This window comes from Gigantopelta aegis, chromosome 4, assembly GCF_016097555.1.
Source record: "Gigantopelta aegis isolate Gae_Host chromosome 4, Gae_host_genome, whole genome shotgun sequence".
NCBI classification, from domain to species: domain Eukaryota; kingdom Metazoa; phylum Mollusca; class Gastropoda; order Neomphalida; family Peltospiridae; genus Gigantopelta; species Gigantopelta aegis.
In genome coordinates this window covers 20,287,761-20,307,083 of record NC_054702.1, presented here as the reverse complement: position 1 = coordinate 20,307,083, position 19,323 = coordinate 20,287,761, and the positions used below count along the sequence as shown (strand labels likewise).

The following is a 19,323-nucleotide window of genomic DNA, read 5'->3' as shown; positions in this document are numbered from 1 at the left end:
CAAGCAACTCAACCGACTGACCTAAATCCGGACCGTCCCTTCATGGCTATTCTGAGGTGTTTTCTGCTGGCCAGCCGAGCTGCTTTCTGACAACAAAAAAAAATCGCCTTGAGCATGCGCCTGCCCTTTATTATATGTGTGCCACTGAATCGCTTAATTCATACCGTCACAAGAAAGGTAACTGTAATCCTAAGACGTCGGTGTAGTATGTGTACGTCATGATGTCATTGCGGGGGGAGGGTGTACCTTTAATGGAATTGCATGTACTAAATATCAACAATTGGCTGATAAGAGACTTGGACGTCCTTGTCGGGAACGATTTCTTAGTAATAGAGCTACTTTTGGTTTCCAGCATTTTACCTTTTATTGCATTTTAGGTAGGCTAGCTATACCAGCTCTATCGTGGCATATGCAAGTTTAGTTTTATAAAGTGTTAGGTTGATTATAAGTGAATAAATAAGTTTTAAAATTTTGTTATATAGTTATAAAAATGAAGTGGTCTTGTCGACAGCTTTTGTTTCTTTTTGCAGGTAAGATTTTAATTGGATCATTACTGTGTATATATGTATTTATGTGCGTGTGCGTGCCTGCGTGTGTGTGTTTATGCGTGTATGTGTACGCGTATGGGTGTGTGCTTGTGTGTGTGTATGTGTGTACGCGTATGGGTGTGTGCTTGTGTGTGTGTTTGTGTATACGTCTACATGCGTGTATGTGTACGCGTATGGATGTGTGCGTGTGTGTGTGTGTGTGTGTGTGTGTGTGTGTGTGCACGCGCGCTCATCCGTGCGTAAATAGCTTTGTTTTCTTTTCTGAAATTTCAAATAATGTTTTTAATAGGTTTCCTGTGAAAATCAAATAGAGAATCCCCACGCAAACATTCAAAAAATTCATTTATTTGTTTTATTATAATAGTACTCAGAAACTTTACGAACATCCTCAAATCTTGGAACTGTCGGCCATGTTCAATCGTGTAACCCTAGGTTACTAGACAGACACAAAATGGGGCTATCATGGCGGAATGTTGTACATATCTGATACACAATCGTTGTTAGAATAACTGAAACAAAAATACATGTGTAATATGATGCTATAATAATGATATGCTATAAAATAGCTTGATATCGTATATCTCGTCTGTAACAATGATATTTATCTAAAGGGACATGCCCTAGTTTTTAAACACTAAGGCATATTTTGTTTTACTATTATAGCCGTTTTTGATAACGGAAATCATACTTTACTTAGATTTTATGGCTTTAATTATCAATTCCCGTACATTCGAAGTGTTTTTGGTCATCCTAGTGTTTTTAATATCACAAAATACATTTCTCATATTTTTAAAAACGCACGTGCGTTTGAGAAGTATCAGTTATGGAGTCGAGTTTTAGTCTATTTTTAGAGGGTATTTCACCAATGCAAAGTCACAGAATCATGTTTGTCTCAGTTGTAACTTTATCCAAATGTGTTACATGTTTGTAGATTCACTAAACTTAGTGTTAATTTCAACGGGTTCAAACTAGGGTATGTCCCTTTAAGGTTTCAACCATTCAGTTCGTTCATGTACGTACGACGCAGAGAATGGCCCAGATTGTCCTCAGAGCTTTTAAAGGGCATGTGTCGTCATGTCAACATTTTAAGTATTTTAAGTACGTCCAGTGGACTGGAATTAAATTTTGAATAAAATATTTTATAACTGCATCCAAACGAGCCTCTATTGAAACAGCATATCAGTTGTGAGGGGTTTTTTGTGGGGGTTTTTTAATTATTTGTTTGTTTAACGACACCACTAGAGCACATTAATTAATCAGTCATCGGCTATTGGATGTCAAACATTTGGTAATTTTGACTCGTAGTCATCAGAGGAAACCCGCTACATCTTTCCTAATGCAGCAAGAGATCCTTTATATGCACTTTCCCAAAGACAGGATAGCACATACTACGACCTTTGATATGCCAGTCGTGATACACTGTTGTAAACAGCGTTAAAAATTACATCATTTATAAATAACACTATGATCTGTAACACCGATTATTAGTTCACCAAGTCTTGTTATTTGTCGAGCCAATTCAAAATCCAAGATGGCCGTCCTGACCTCTGATTGACTGAGACATTTTCGAATTCTTCTCAATTTCCACCAGGCAGGTTTCAACCAAACTTGATCCAAATGATCCTTTCATGGCTGTGAAAAGGTGTTATTTTTCGGATCAATTCTAAATCCATGAAGGCCATCATGACCTTCAATTGTCCAAGACATCTTCGAATTCTTCTCACATTCCACCAAGCAGATTTTTTACCAAACGTGGTCCAAATAATCCTTTTATGGCCTTGCAAGTGTTGTTATTTTGAGGCCAATTCAAAATACAACATCTCAGCCATGTTTCATCATGCAGATATCAACGACATTTAGTACAAACGATTTCCTCGTGGCTCTGACAAAGTACTGTTGTTATTTGTTTATGTGCGCGTGGGTGGGTGCGTGCGTGTGTGCGTGTCTTTTTTTTTTTTTTTTTTTTTTTGGAGGGGAGGTCAGACTTGTTTAAATGTGTCCCCTACACAAAAGGGTCAACGATTACTAGTTAATAAATAAAGCTGTACAAAAGAAATCATCGTTACCACCGTATATCATTAATTTCGGTTTCATGAGGTTTTACACGGTTTAATGAGGTTTTAAACAGTTTCATGAAGTTTTACACGGTTTCATTTGGCTCATTATGGTTTTATTTCCATGTGGAGTTTTTATTATTATTATTATTTGCGGATATGGTTATATAGTTATCTCCGTTGTATAATGAAGTGTTTTTCCATGAAACCAAATAAATGTCTAGCTTTTTTCCCAAAAAAAAAAAGACACAAAAAACCAACAGTAAAAAATACTTTGTTACAATCTAACCGTAGACACTTGAACAGTTAAAGCTGCAGTGTCTGGAATATTTTTTATTATTTAAGCATTTAGAATAGATGATTCAGTTCTGTTTGGTACATAAAAGGCCCACCACATCGCTATAGTTTCGCAATGCTCGCTTATCTACATTATCTAGGTCAACTGCAAACCCAATGGCCAGCTTGTTTTTCTTCATTTAGCGGGACGCCAGTAGAAATGGGAATTTACGCGATTTGCGCAGGCGCTGAGCTTCTCACGTGATTTTAAACAAATTTAACTGTCTTGATTGAGGGGTCGTCTCATACCTCCAAAATATATTTATATCCATAGAGGTATGGTACAATACCTTTCCAGGGGTCGGTGGAGGATTTGCCTTGAAATTTTGACAGTGACCAGCGGTTGGCATACGCGTTACATGTAAGGGGGTGTTAATAATTACGTAACGCTCTAGGGGTAGAGGAAGAGGGCGGTATGTTCGATATACGTAACATTTATGAAGACTATATGTTATTTCTATTCATTACTTAGACCTAAAATTGTGGTGGGTTTTTTTTTAATGCGCGGTCGGTCTAGGATCGATCCCCATCGGCGGGATTGTTCCAGCCAGTATGCCATGACTGGTATATAAAAGGCCATGGTATGTGATATCCTGTTTGTGGGATGGTACATATAAATGATCCCTTGCTAAAAAACAAAATAGTAAAAAACTATTTTTAAAATGTAGCGGGTTTCCAAGGCGCGTGTGCAGGGATTTCAGCGGGGTTAGGGGTAATAGACTGCGTTGAGCGAAGTTTATATGGGACCATGCTCCCTCGGAAAATATATTTCAATTTTTTTTTATCTTGGTCAGGGAAGGGTTTCGACCCCCAATACCCTCCCCCCTGCACATGCGGCCGTTTCCTCTCTTAGATTATATGTCAAAATTACCAAACGTTTGACATCCAAAAGCAGATGATTATTAAATCAATATGCTGTAACACTAATGTCGTTAAAGGGACACGCCCTAGTTGTTAACTATTACGCCGTTGTTTTTCGCTATTAAACCCATTTTCTTACAAATAAAATTGCACTTTACTTACATTTTATTATTTAGAATATACATTTCCATTCACCAAAAGTGAAAACGGTCATTTTCTACTTTAGTATATTTTATTTAAAATATATACATAATCAATGTGTTATACAAACTAAACTTTGAAAGTTCTACTAACACTTTATAAAATATTAATTCTTAAATAGGAAGATACGATTGTCGATAGTACGTTGTCAAGATCAAAACCAGTTTTAACCGAACGTTCTTTGTACAGCGCAAGAATTCTCATTTCATTTTTTGAGACGAACCCTACAATTTAAAATCCGCAAACGCACCTGTTAACTGAAATTGACAACAGGCTGTCGTTAGTGGTTTGCCAAGCAATGGTCGCACAGGCGACGTATCAAGCGTAAACTTTTGACGTTCTCCGTTCTTAGCGAACACACACGAATTTTTTAAAAGTGCAGTTGAACTTGTATTTCATATTTGTGCATGATATTATTATATGGTAACCAGACACTGTAACTTTAACTCGGCCTATCCCACTTTCTAATGACGTCATTAGGTTTGCGGGTGATATTGTTTATTTGATCCCGGAAAGCAGGGTAATTAACCAATCACATTACAAGACATATTAGCCATCAGTTTGCAATGGTCCATAACACGTCTCATGGTGTGATTTCAGTACTTATTTCTCTGATGCGGTTTTGTCCCGTCCCAACCAGTGCCCCACGACTGGTATGTGATGTGCTGTCTGGGGAGAGGGGGGAGTACATACGAACGATCCCTTGCTGCCAATAGGACAATTTAGCGGATTTTCTTTAAAGACTATGTGTCAGAATTACCAAATGTTTGACATTCAATAGCCGACGATTAATTAATCAATGTGCTCTAGAGGTGCCGATAAACAAAACAAACTTTACCTTTAGTATTGGTATGGATCGTAATCGTACTTTAACGCTAAGATCATCTTAGGTGCATACAATAGTTATGCACTTAAGATTATCTTAACGCTAATATCGCTTCGTGAAACGTGGCCCGGGACAGTTGGTTAATTGTTAGTGAGAGAGAATTTTGATTAGTGGCCTTACACTACCCCTACTGAACTGATACAGCTCACTACGGTTGGCAGCCGGTACCAGGATGCGAACCCAGTACTTACGGACTCAGTTATTGGATTTTTTTTCAGTTGTAATCTTTGCGGCTCATGGTGAGATCAATAAGAAATGGATGAAAGATGCACTACAGTCACACTTTTCTCAGCCGAGACATCACGCGACCTACCCGAAATACAAGATGAGAGCGATGCGGTTCATCAGAGACGAGTTTCGGGAATACGGACTGGAGACTCACCTCGACACGTTTAACACACTTTTAAATAAGGTTAGTAACAATACGAATGATAATTACTGGACCGTAGGTAGCAGACTGGGTCAGGTGAGGCAGTTGCTCTACCATCTCACCACCACCCCGAAAAAGAAATTTAATTTGCAGGTATCACGTGTTGCTTAACTCTGATCAATTGCGTGTGCTGGGGGTGAGGTGTTGAGGTCGAAACTGTGTCTTTTTCCAAGCGAAATGTCTTTTCTTTTTTCTAATGTATTTTCCGGTGGAGCATGACACGACCCCCCTACCTAACAATTTCGCTCGCCAAGGTCTAGACGCCCTGCACAATTTCCTGCCACTACACCAACGTCTATCTCAATAATCCGAGTGAGTTTTAACAACGCAATGGGGAGGTGTAAGACCACTACACCGACGTCTATCTCAATAGCCCGAGTTTTAACAACGCAATGGGGAGGTGTAAGACCACTCCACCGACTTCTCTCTCAATAACCCGAGTGAGTTTTAACAGCGCAGTGGGGAGGTGTAAGACCACTACACCGACGTCTCTCTCAATAACCCGAGTGAGTTTTAACAACGCAATGGGGAGGTGTAAGACCACTACACATACGTCTCTCTCAATAACCCGAGTGAGTTTTGGGGAGGTGTAAGACCACTACACCGACGTCTCTCTCAATAACCCGAGTGAGTTTTAACAACGCAGTGGGGAGGTGTAAGACCACTACACCGACGTCTCTCTCAATAACCCGAGTGAGTTTTAACAACGCAGTGGGGAGGTGTAAGACCACTACACCGACGTCTCTCTCAATAACCCGAGTGAATTTTAACAACGCAGTGGGGAGGTGTAAGACCACTACACCGACTTCTCACTCAATAACCCGAGTGAGTTTTAACAACGCAGTGGGGAGGTGTAAGACCACTACACCGACTTCTCTCTCAATAACCCGAGTGAGTTTTAACAAAGCAATGGGGAGGTGTAAGACCACTACACCGACTTCTCTCTCAATAACCCGAGTGAGTTTTAACAACGCAATGGGGAGGTGTAAGACCACTACACCGACGTCTCTCTCAATAACCCGAGTGAGTTTTAACAACGCAAGGGGGAGGTGTAAGACCACTACACCGACGTCTCTCTCAATAACCCGAGTGAGTTTTAACAACGCAATGGGGAGGTGTAAGACCACTACACCGACTTCTCTCTCACTAACTAGTCAGACATACATTATTTCAGTACCTGATTTGGTTGGGGGGTTTTATTGTCGTTTTTGTTTTTTGTCGGGTTTTTTTGTCATATTGACCTAATGGCATGTGTTCAGGATAGGCCACCCACTTAATGCCCCTCCCACCACTTAATTTCAATAATGGATAATATGCTACTGCATTTCGATTATTGAAATTACTCCCGAACATTCTCCAACATCCAAACGCACACACAGAGAGAAAGGAGGAATCTGATTCCAGGTCGTTTCCCCAAATCCACTTTTGTTCCTAACATCCATTTCATTTTCCAGGTGTCTGGTATAAACGTCATTGGTGTTCTGAAAGGTAAACACTTCAACACAGACGATGACGTCATTGTGGGCGTGGCTGCGCATTATGACACTATGAGAGATACCTCAGGTGAGATGTTTTCCTTAGTGTAGGTGATATCCTCACCAAACCACTATTAGGTGGATCTGTATTGCAAAACTGACAGGTTTTGTTTTAACTCTCGATATTAAACCACGTATCAGTTTACTTTATACATAATATGACAGTTCCATTTCTTGTTGACAATTTCACCTAATATACTTCTAATTTAAATAAATTCATGCTTGAATCTTCTGCAGTTAATACCACTGGGTAAGGCTCTAAATAGGAGTAGAATGTGTAAGGGGGTGAGGCGGGAATTTCGTTATACCAACATTGTTCTTGTTGGTTCAGTCGTTCCAGCCAGTGTACCACGACTGGTATATCAAAGGCCGTGGTATGTGCTGTCCTCTCTGTTGGAGGTGCATATAAAAGATTCCTTGCTACTAATGGGGAAATGTAGCGGGTTTCCTCTCTAAGACAGTAAGTCAAAATTACCAAATGTTTGACATCCAATAGACGGTGATTTATAAATCAATGTGCTCTAGTAGTGTCGTTAAACAAAATAAACTAACTTTTGTTGAATCAGTTGGCACATGGTTCGCCCCCACCCCCAGCCAACCTACTTCATACAATTGTGGAGTTGTGGAGATAAAAAAAAAAAAAAAAAAAAAAAAAGCTTTTAGTTTCTTTTGTTATTTCCCCCCGAACAGAGAACTGGACTCGGTGAAGATAGCTTTTAATAGGGTTCTTTATTCCGGAGAGTTTAGACCGGCCTCGGTGGCGTCGTGGTTAGGCAATCGGTCTACAGGCTGGTAGGTACTGGGTTCGGATCTCAGTCGAGGCATGGGATTTTTAATCCAGATACCGACTCCATACCCTGAGTGAGTGCTCTGCAAGGCTCAATGGGTAGGCGTAAACCACTTGCACCGACCAGTGATCCATAACTGGTTCAACAAAGGTCATGGTTTGTGCTACCCTGCCTGTGGGAAGCGCAAATAAAAGATCCCTTGCTGCTAGTCGGAAAGAGTAGCCCATGTAGTGGCGACAGCGGGTTTCCTCTCAAAATCTGTGTGGTCCTTAACCATATGTCTGACGCCATATAACCGTAAATAAAATGTGTTGAGTGCGTCGTTAAATAAAACATTTCTTTCTTTCTTTCTTTTTTGTATTCCGGAGAATATTGGTATATAGTCAGTCAAACCCTTCTGCTGTGGACATTAGGGCGATAACATCACGAAAACGGTGAAAACGTCAGTTATTCCTGTGTAGATTAAAGGCAGATCGAGTGTATAGCCTGTGCAGATCGTGACATGTGAAAGAATGTCAGGCGAGTGACAATGAATAGCCACCAACTGAGTCAAATACAGCTGGCCAGTCTATTGGTTGATCGTCTCTGTCCCTGGTCAGAGGTCAGATGTTTAGACAGGTAATTGCTTGTCCCTACAGCTCCTAGCCAAAGGTTTAGGTGCATGTGTTTTGTGCATACTAAAATCATTAAAACAATAAAACCCACATGGTTACATGTTTGATTTTTGTTTTCAGGTGTTGATGACAATGGAGCTGCCGTCGTCGCGATGTTGCAGGCAGCAAAGAAAGTGGCGAGTGAACCGCTTAGGAACAACACCGTCATATTCGCGGCGTTCGACCTGGAAGAGTGGGAAGACGGTAACGTTATCGCCACGCCGTAATGGTTGCACACCACCATTTACTGTGTCATTATTTCATTTCAACTTATTTTCGTGCTTATATTCATTTAAGGTTCAAGCACGCTGTCCTGGGAACACCTCAGCTATCTGGGCTGTCTGTCTACGACAGTGGGTTAGTTATTAATTGTTAGTAGTTAGTGAGAGGGAAGACGGTGTAGAGGCCTAACACCTACCCATTTAGTCGTTAAAACTCGCTCTGGGAGGGAGCCGGTACCGGGCTGCGAACCCTGTACCTACCAGCCTTATGTCCGATGGCTTAACCATGACGCTACCGATGCCGGTTTACTGTGTTAGAATATATTCTGTACACTGTTGCGAAATGGGTGCAATTGTTGTTTTTGCATAGATCCATGTTTGTATGATTCTTTATTTTTAAAACAGCCAAGCATTTATGATGCCAGGGACCGGGACGTAGCCCAGTGGTAAAGCGCTCGCTTGATGCGTGGTCGGTGTGGGATCGATCCCTGTCGATGGGCCCATTGGGCTATTTCTCGTACCAGCCAGTGCACCACGACTGGTATATCAAAGGTTGTGGTATGTGCTATCTTGTATGTGGGAAAGTGCATATAAAAGATCCCTTACTGCATTAGGAAAGATGTAGCGGGTTTCCTCTGATGACTACGAGACAGAATTGCCAAATGTTTATCCAACAGCCGATGATTGATTAATCAATGTTCTCTACTGGTGCTGTTAAACAAAACAAACTTTATAATGCCAGGGATTTCGTATGAATGAATTTCAGATGAAGATTCACAAATAACTATGGTCTTCTACATCTGTGTAAAAATACAATAATATTGATAGGGCTACGTGAATGCTATTTTTATAAAGTACAGTCGCTTGGTAACTATCAGATAAAGAAATCAACATAGATTGACCGTACAACTTGTGAGCTATCGACCCTTTAAGCCAAAGTGCCGCCTCATTTTGCTGCTATATAAGTGGAATCAAGCAACATGCACACTAGATCTGAAGAACTAATTAGAGAACAACCGGCCTCGGTGGCGTCGTGGTTAGGCCATCGGTCTACAGGCTGGTAGCTACTGGGATCCCAGTCGAGGCATGGGATTTTTAATCCAGATACCGACTCCAAACCCTGAGTGAGTGCTCCGTAAGGCTCAATGGGTAGGTGTAAACCACTTGCACCGACCAGTGATCCATAACTAGTTCAACAAAGGCCATAGTTTGTGCTATCCTGCCTGTGAGAAGTGCAAATAAAAGATCCCTTGCTGCCTGTCATAAAAGAGTAGCCTATGTGGCGACAGCGGGTTTCCTCTAAAAAACAGTGTCAGAATGACCATATGTTTGACGTCCAATAGCCGATGATAAGATAAAAAATCAATGTGCTCTAGTGGCGTCGTTAAATGAAACAAACTTTACTTTTTTTTTATTAGAGAACTGTAGTTTATTTTCAGTGGGTTTTTTATGAAGATCCAACAGAAACACGTGGGGGCCATGGCTCCCCATCCAGGGGACATATAAATTTAAAGTCTGTGTCGCACGGTAGTTAGTCTACTAGTGCAATAAAATTGCTGGATAAACTAACAAGGAACATGAGTTAACCCCCTTAAATAGTGTGTGTGTGTGTGTGCGTGTGTCTGTGTGACCCTAAAACCCCCCACCACCACCCCCCCCCCCACCTTCCCCCCTCATCTATTATTTGGTGTACGTATTAAAATGTTCCAGAATGAAAAGAAGTTTGGAATGCGGCGCTTAAATGAAAGCAAAAGTAGGAAATACACTTTCTCCTTGTAAATTGGAACAGAAAGTAGGCTGATACAGTAAAATAGATTTAAACCGTATTGGTGTTAGTTAACATATTTATCATCAAGTTAATATTTCAGATAAGGGGCAGGACGTAGCCCAGTGTTAAAGCGCTCGCTCGATGCGCGGTCAGTTTGGGATCGATCTCCGTCAGTGGGCCCCTTGGGCTAATTCTCGTTCCAGCCAGTGCACCACGACTGGTATATCAAAGACCGTGGTATGTGCTATCATGTCTGTGGGATTACCATATCTGTGGGATCACCATGGGTTTCTCGGAGTTGTTGTTTGGGGATAGACCTATCTGTGCATATACTAAAGGCGGCGCTACACGATACGAGTGTCTCATACGAGAATAGCCGATTGCATATCAAAAAATCGTAATAATGTTTGTCTAATCACAATCGGCTATTATCGTATTATCGCACTCATATTGTCTGGTCATTGGGCTATTTCTCTTTCCAGCCAGGGCACCACGGCTGGTATATCAAAGGCCGTGCTATGTGCTATTCTGTCTGTTGGGATGGTGCATAAAAAATATCCCTAGCTATTAATGGCAAATCGGTGGTGTTGTGATTAAGCCATCGGAGATAAGGCTGGTAGGTACTGGGTTCACACCCTGGCACTGGCTCCCATCCAGTGGGTAGGTGTAAGACCACTACACCGACTTCTCTCTCACTAACAACTAACCATTAACCTTCTGCTTTGTCCTGGACAGACATCCCAGATAGCAGAGGTGAGTGTCCATGACAGCGTGCTTGAACCTTAATTGGATATAAACATGAAAATAAGTATAAATGAAATGAAATGGGAAAATGTAGCGGGTTTGCTCTCTAAGACTATAAGTCTTGACATCCATAGCCGATGATTAATAAATCAATGTACTCTGGTTTTCATATTGTATGGTATCACCATGACATTTGCTGTCATAAGCTTACGAGACAGCCACGCGCACACACACACACACACACACACACACACACACACACACAGACATAGACACACACAGACACACACACACATACATACACAGACATACACAGACACACACACACACACACAGACACACACACACACACACACACACACACACACACACACACACACACACACACACACACACAGACACACACACAGACACACACACACACACAGACACACACACAGACACACACACACACAGACATACACACACACAACACAGACACACACAGTCATACACACACACACACACACACACACACACACACATCCTCCTAGTGCTGGAACAAAACTTCAAGTGATACAGATATTCGAGCTAAATGTTTTAACCTGAGACCTTTTTACCATGTATTTCCATCATTCTACCCTCAAAATTATTTGTAATCCATGTAAAAATGCGTAGTGATACGTTTGCAATCCTACATAGCTGTTGGGTAGTAATGCTAATATGAATAAATGTTGTTATCCCAAATTTAGGCATTTTCGTTTAATTCGGGCAAAAGCTCGCCTTCCCCACCCGCACCCCCTACAAAATTGGGGACCCGTACGCCTATGTTCGCTGCTCTATTATTGTATTAATATTTCAGTGCGCACCGTTACCGATGCGGCATGTGGCAGTATAAGTTGTGGCTGTCTAAACTTCATGAACACGTGGGTGCCTAACTTCTGGAGCAGCACGCCGGTTGTGTCGGGGGTGATGGTCATGGACACCATCATGAACTTTGATGAGACGAGGCAGTCACAGAAACTTCCAGTATCATCAGAGATGATGCGCAGGGTTAGAGCTTTTCAAGAATTGATCACAGGGCAGGGGCGGATTCAGGAGGGGGTATACTACAATGCTTTAAAATGGCACCTTGAGGGATACTAGTTGTAGGAGCGGAGAAAATCAAATTGTTGAGATTTGCACCCAAACCACCACTTATTCTCTTTAGAAAATAGGCTGTCGCTCATTGTTGCTGCCAGAATTCATCTCTACATAAGGGTTAACAGATTCCAGAGGCATCCCCCAAACTGCCTGAAGTGACAATTGAAACTGTGTAGTGGGTGTTGTACACACCCATTTTCTAGGATTCTTTTCAGAATTGGCTCCTGGACTAACATGCATTCAATATATTTTCGTGTGTGTGTGTGTGTGTGTCTGTCTGTGTCTGTCTGTGTCTGTCTGTCTGTCTGTCTGTCTGTGCCTGTCTGTCTGTGTCTGTCTGTCTGTCTGTGTCTGTCTTTGGTTGTCTGTCTATGTCTGTCTGTATGTCTGTCTCTGTCTGTCTGTCTCTGTCTGTGTCTGTCTGTCTCTGTCTGTCTGTGTTTGTCTGTCTGTATGTGTCTGTCTGTCTCTGTCTGTGTGTGTCTGTCCGTCTGTGTCTGCCTGTATCTGTCTGTGTCTGTGTCTGTGTCTGTGTCTGTCTGTGTGTGTGTCTGTCTGTCTGTCTCTGTGTCTGTCTGTCTGTGTCTGTCTGTCTGTGTATGTGTGGCTGTCTGTCTGTCTGTGTATGTCTGTCTGTGTCTGTGTGCCTGTCTGTCTGTGTCTGTCTGTCTGTATGTTTGTCTGTCTGTATGGCTGTGTGTCTGTATGTCTGTATGTGTGTCTGTATGTCTGTCTCTGTCTGTGTCTGTCTGTCTGCCTCTGTCTGTGTCTGGGTTTCTGTCTGTCTGTCTGTGTGTCTGGCTGTGTGTGTCTGTGTCTGTCTGTCTGTGTCTGTCTGTCTGTCTGTGTCTGTGTTCCTGTCTGTCTGTGTCTGGCTGGCTGTGTCTGTATGTCTGTCTGTGTGTCTGTCTGTATGTATGTGTGTCTGTCTGTATGTCTCTGTATGTCTGTCTGTCTGTCTGTCTCTGTCTGTGTGTCTGTCTGTCTGTCTCTGTCTGTGTGTGTCTGTCTGTCTGTATATGTGTCTTTCTGTCTGTGTCTGTGTCTGTCTGTCTGTGTCTGTCTGTCTGTCTCTGTCTGTGTGTGTCTGTCTGTCTGTATGTGTGTCTGTGTCTGTCTGTCTGTGTCTGTCTGTGTCTGTCTGTGTGTCTGTGTGTCTGTCTGTCTGTCTCTGTCTGTCTGTCTCTGTATGTGTGTGTCTGTCTGTCTGTATGTGTGTCTGTGTATGTCTGTCTGTGTCTGTCTGTGTCTGTCTGTGTGTCTGTCTGTGTCTGTCTGTCTGTCTCTGTCTATCTGTCTGTCTGTCTGTCTGTGTCTGTGTGTGTGTCTCTGTCTCTCTCTGTCTGTCTCTCTATCTCTCTCTCTCTCTCTCTCTCGATATATATATATATATATATATATATATATATATATATATATATAAAATATAGAATTCAATATGACAATCTTCCACAGAAACATTCAGCCGACCAACATATTACATATGTAACATATACCCACTAAAATAATAAAAATTGTTCTATTCATTTGCTAAACACTGAATTTTTCCGGGCACTTCGAAATTCGGAGGGTGCACCCGCTCCCCACCCCAACACCCTCCCCAAGGATATACGTCAGCATGGGGATAGCGGGAGAATCCTTAGTTATTATTTTACAGGGTTTTTTTGTGTTTTATTTTGTTTAATAAAACTACTTTCTGATTTAAACACACACACCCCCACGTTCCAACTTCCAACCAGTGCCTCAAAACTGGTATATCAAAAGCCGTGTTATGTGTTGTCCTGTCTATGGAAAAGTGCATATAAAAGAACCCTAGCTGCTAATGGAAAGGTTGGATGTAGCGGGTTTCCTCTTAAAACCAAAGGTCAAAATATTACCAAATGTTTGACATCCAGTAGTATCTCTATGATTAATAAACCAACGTGCTCTAGTGGTGTCGTTAAACTTTAAGATCAATACGGTTTTATATCACTTTCTATTTCAGCTGTTCCCTGTGGCAGCTAAAAGTATTGCTAGTGATGGGTCCCAGGGCGATTTTCTCACTGCAATCGGCCGCCCAGCTGATTCCCGAATACTCGACGCCTTTGTGAATCAGTTCCAGAATCAGGGACAGGGCCAGTACGAGGTAGAGAAGTTCATGCTGTCTATGCTGAAGGGAAATATCATATCGCCAGACGACATTTCTAGATACGAGCATTTCATGCGAAGTGATCATGCCATTTTTTGGCAGGCGGGAATTCCCGCCATTTTCATAACTGACACAGGTAATAAGGTGTGATACTAGTGCCTATACTATGTCAGGAACTACAGAACAATTATCAATGTCCCATGTGTGGCTGGTAGGTGTTCCAGTAACTTTCATAACCCGACACAGGTAAGAAAGTGTAATACTAGTGCATAACCTGTCAGGAACGACACAACAATGATCAATTCCCATATGTGGATTATAGGTGTTCCAGTAATTTTCATAACCGACACGAGTAAGAAAGTGTCATCATCACCTATGTGAGAAATGATAAAATAGTAATCAATTGCCATGTGTGATGATAGGTGTTCCAGTAATTTCCATAACCAACACGAGTAAGAAAGTGTCGTCATCACCTATGTGAGAAATGATAAAATAGTAATCAATTGCCATGTGTGATGATAGGTGTTCCAGTAATTTCCATAACCAACACGAGTAAGAAAGTGTCGTCATCACCTATGTGAGAAATGATACAATAGTAATCAATTGCCATGTGTGATGATAGGGGTTCCAGTAATTTTCATAACCAACACGAGTAAGAAAGTGTTATCATCACTTATGTGAGAAATGATACAATAGTAATCAATTGCCATGTGTGATGATAGGGGTTCCAGTAATTTTCATAACCAACACGAGTAAGAAAGTGTCATCATCACCTATATGAGAAATGATACAATGATATAAATCGCATGCAAACCATTTTGACAACATTAAAATTTGAGCCCATTGATTTATTAATCCTCGGCTATTGGATTTCAAACATTTGGTAATTCAGCCATATGGTATTAATGAGGAAGCCCGCTACACATTTCCATCAGTAGCACGGGATCTTTTATATGCATTTTCCCACAGACAGGACAGCACACATCACGACGTCGTGATGTATTGGTTGGAATGGGAAAAAACAATCGGAGATGGGTCTACTGAGGTGATATATTAATTCGACTTCCAGCAAGGGAGAGAGGGGTAATGTATTATCATCAAAGTTGGGGGTCAATATTCCTTGCTCCCCTCCCCCGGTTTCAGCGACTATGCGGACTTGGGCCTGGTATGTATTTGGTTCACACCCCGGTACCGGCTGCCATCCATGGTTAGTTTTATCGGCTAAGGAGACGAGTGTATAGCTCATACACCGATTTATCTCTCACCAACAATAATGTATATTAACACCTAACCATTAAATAACCGTTCTGAATACAGGCAATATAGCCGATGTATATGCCCAGGACGGCATGTTTGAACCTTAATTGGGTATAAGCACGGAAATAAACAGAAATGAGTTAATGAATTTTTGTGTGATTTCAGCCAACTTCCGAGGTTACATGCAGAACTGCTACCATAAACGCTGTGACACCATGGAAAAAGTCACCGACAGCATGATTGAATTTGCTGCCAAAACATCCAGAGCTCTTGCAGCAACGGTCAACCAAATGGCGCCCACACTTCCAAATGTTAATTCAGGTGGGACAACCACAGACGGGTATCTGCATGTTGTATCAATTTAATTTATATAATTTAATCCATTCCGAAACATATTGTTTTGTTAATACTGTCCATGGTTTTTTAAAGTGTCAAAGTTAAAATTCATATTCTGCAATCGTCGGCAGACAAATGCAGTACAAAAATATTAAATATATATGCATTTAGCAATGGCAATGTTCAAATTACAATCTATCCATTTCATAACAGCATCACACCTGCCTGATTATTATTGTTATTATTATTATTATTATTATTATTATTATTATTTTGTGTCACGTAATGTTTAAAAACGTAAATTGTGTGTGTGTGTGTGTGTGTGTGTGTGTGTGTGTGTGTGTTTGTGTTTGTTGTGTGTGTGTGTGTGTGTGTGTGTCTTTGTGTGTGTGTGTGTGTGTGTGTGTGTGTCTGTGTGTGTGTGGCTGTGTGAGTGGCTGTGTCTGTCTGTGTGCGTGTGTCTGTCTGTATCTGTATGTGTGTGTGTGTGTGTGTGTGTGTGTGTGTGTGTGTGTGTGTGTGTGTGTATGTGTGTCTCTCTCTCTCTGTGTAGACCGGCCTCGGTGGTGTCATGGTTAGGCCATCGGTCTACAGGCTGGTAGGTACTGGGTTCGGATCCCAGTCGATGCAACGGACTTTTTAATCCAGATACCAACTCCAAACTCTGAGTGAGTGCTCCACAAGGCTCAATTAAACCGCTTGCACTGAGCAGTGATCCATAACTGATTCAACAAAGGCCATGGTTTGTGCTATCCTGCCTGTGGGAAGCGCAAATAAAAGATCCCTTGCTGCTAATCGGAAAGAGTAGCCCATGTAGTGGCGACTGCGGGTTTCCTCTCAAAATATGTGTGGTCTTTAACCATATGTCTGACGCCATATAACCGTAAATAAAATGTGTTGAGTGCGTCGTTAAATTAAACATTTCTTTCTTTCTGTGTGTGTGTGTGTGTGTGTGTGTGTGTGTGAACAGTTATTATTATTCTCATCATCATCATCATCACTACTACTACTACTGCTACTGCTACTACTACTACGACGACGACGACTACTACTACTACGACGATGACTACTACGATGACTACTACTACTACTGTCAGAATAAACTAATACTAAACAAATAATAATGATTATCATAAAATAAAAAATACAGTTATATTTATATTTGTTCTGTGTTTTTTTTTTCCAGGACACCAAACATTTCCGGAAGTCGTCATCCTGTTCTGGGTTGTCGTTCTTGCAATGCTGCCAATGTGAAGTTAACAGCATAAAAGTGCTTGACAAGCACCTCAGAACCAAAGTACAAAAGGTGTTTACTTTCTCCACAGAAATCAAGTGTTGTTTAGAACTGTAGGACTGAAGTTAGACATACAAATGCACATTTTACGGTGGAAATAAAAGTAAAATAAAGAATATGAAAATTAGTTTGAGAATCTCAATTGTAAAACATTTACACTGAACTGTATGGAATGAAATGAAATTAAAATGTGTAATACAAATTATACCACAAGTACGTAGAATTGTAGAATACAAAATTAAAGACAGAATACAAAATGAACCAGACTTCTCTCTCACTAAACACTAATCACTAACCCAGTGTCCTGGACGGACAGTCTAAATAGCTGTCCACGACAGTGCGCTTGAACCCTAAATTGGAAATAATTATTAAAGAAAGCATAATTTTAGTGGAACCACAGTTATTTAGAACTGTACAAATAAAATTCAAAATAAAAAATTTAATTTTTCACCTTAATTATGTAGTACTGTAGGAATCAAAATCAAAATACTTGCAGATTGTGCAAATTGTATTACATTTATGTAGATGAGCAAATTTTTTTGTTTTAACCTTTGTATAACGCACTATTTTAATTTCTACTTTAATATTGTTTGAAAGACATTTTTTCTGTCAATCTGTTTTTCTTTTTGATTTCTACTCTTACACACACACATAATAATATAATTATATATATATATATATATGTATGTTAATATTGTTGTACAAATTTGATAAAAATAAAAAGTTAAACTGTATTTGGTGTTAATTTTTAATCTGAACGACAAAACCGTGAAACGTGATCAAGACCGTATCGCTGCACAATGCAGAGTCGAATGGAAAATTGGTAAACTACTTATTGATTACCTGTCTCGTCTACAACAGTATAAGAGGACAGCCACTCCCGAGGAGATTCTATTACTGGAGATTTCATCCTCCTTGCATCGCCACAAATAGGACTGCCACTCCAAGACTAGTTTACTAAATGAAAACTATCACAGGACAGAATTTCATTACAATACGTACAACTGTGATGACATACACTCATGAATCACACTTAAAACAGTGAAGATACCCGGTGTTCACAAACCTTATCTGTGTATTTAAGTGCATATTTATAAACATAACATCGCTTATTGATGCATGCTTTGTAATCGTTTTGTTCAGTCGTCATTCATTCATTTTATAATAACTTTTTTGTTGATTATAAACTTCCCTCTTAAAATTCAATTACGCGGTTCTTAGCTCATGCCTCAGCCACCTGGACTGTCTGTCTATGACAATGCAGGGGCATAGGCTAGGGGGGGTTCTGACGAACCCCCACCCCAGCCCCCGCTGAAGCAAATGGTCCGCTTTTAGAACTAAAACATACAGGTTTATACATATGGTGTTTCTGGTGGTGCTTATTCAAAGTAGGTAACTAAAGGCAACGCCACACGATACGAGTGCTTTGTACGAGAACACTAGCAACCGATGAAATCAGAATGTTTGTTTTGTCAATCGCCTATTTTCGTACGAGACACTCGTATCGTGTGACGCAGCCTTAAGTTAAGCACTTCTGAATGAGAGTTGGACGGATACGAACTCTATACTTACCAATTTGATTATAGATCAGTGAAGCTGATTTCAATCAAATTGTGTACCTACCGGTCTAAGACACCCTACATCACCGATACTGGTATTTTATTTTAGGGTAAGCTGTGGTTTATTGGAGCAGTGGATAAGAGACTCCATGTTACCATCATTTAATAAACTTAAAAGTTTGTTTTGTTTAACGACACCACTAGAACACATTGATTTATTAATCATCGGCTATTGGATGTCAACTATTGGGTAATTTTGGCATAGTCTTAGAGAGGAAACCCGCTAAAAATGTGATTAATAGCAAGGGATCTTTTATATTCGCCATTCTACAAACAGGATAGCACATACCAGTCGTAGTGCACTGGCTAGAACGAGAAATATCCCACCTCTATTCTATGGTAATCAAAATACAACGTTACACCAGCCCAGAGTGCATGTGTCATAGTATATCGAGTTCGTCTGGACACGTTCCGCCGCACGTAATCTGAAAAAAATACAAGGAGCACCATAATGTTTATTCTAAGTTTAAAACAAACAACAACTCAACTGTTCAAATAATTTTCTCTGAACGGTGGGTAAGCTAGTAAAAATACCCAACACG

General features: G+C 40.7%; 1 protein-coding gene across 1 annotated transcript; it reads left to right on the top strand.

The window, feature by feature from the left end:
• The first annotated feature begins 381 nt into the window (after positions 1-381).
• On the top strand, positions 382-17,799 carry LOC121372158. The gene is made up of 8 exons (XM_041498432.1): positions 382-530; positions 5,105-5,298; positions 6,771-6,879; positions 8,374-8,496; positions 11,867-12,057; positions 14,132-14,411; positions 15,698-15,853; positions 17,055-17,799. Exons 1-8 carry the CDS (start codon positions 491-493, stop codon positions 17,120-17,122), a joined length of 1,161 nt encoding a protein of 386 aa, XP_041354366.1. The 5' UTR covers positions 382-490; the 3' UTR covers positions 17,123-17,799.
• The last annotated feature ends 1,524 nt before the right edge of the window (positions 17,800-19,323 follow it).

Coding starts and splice junctions, on each gene's coding strand:
- LOC121372158 (XM_041498432.1), top strand. CDS start 491: ATGAAGTGGTCTTGTCGACAGCTTTTGTTTCTTTTTGCAG. Junction 14,412..15,697: donor CATTTTCATAACTGACACAG/GTAATAAGGTGT, acceptor GTGTGATTTCAG/CCAACTTCCGAGGTTACATG. Junction 15,854..17,054: donor ACTTCCAAATGTTAATTCAG/GTGGGACAACCA, acceptor TTTTTTTTCCAG/GACACCAAACATTTCCGGAA.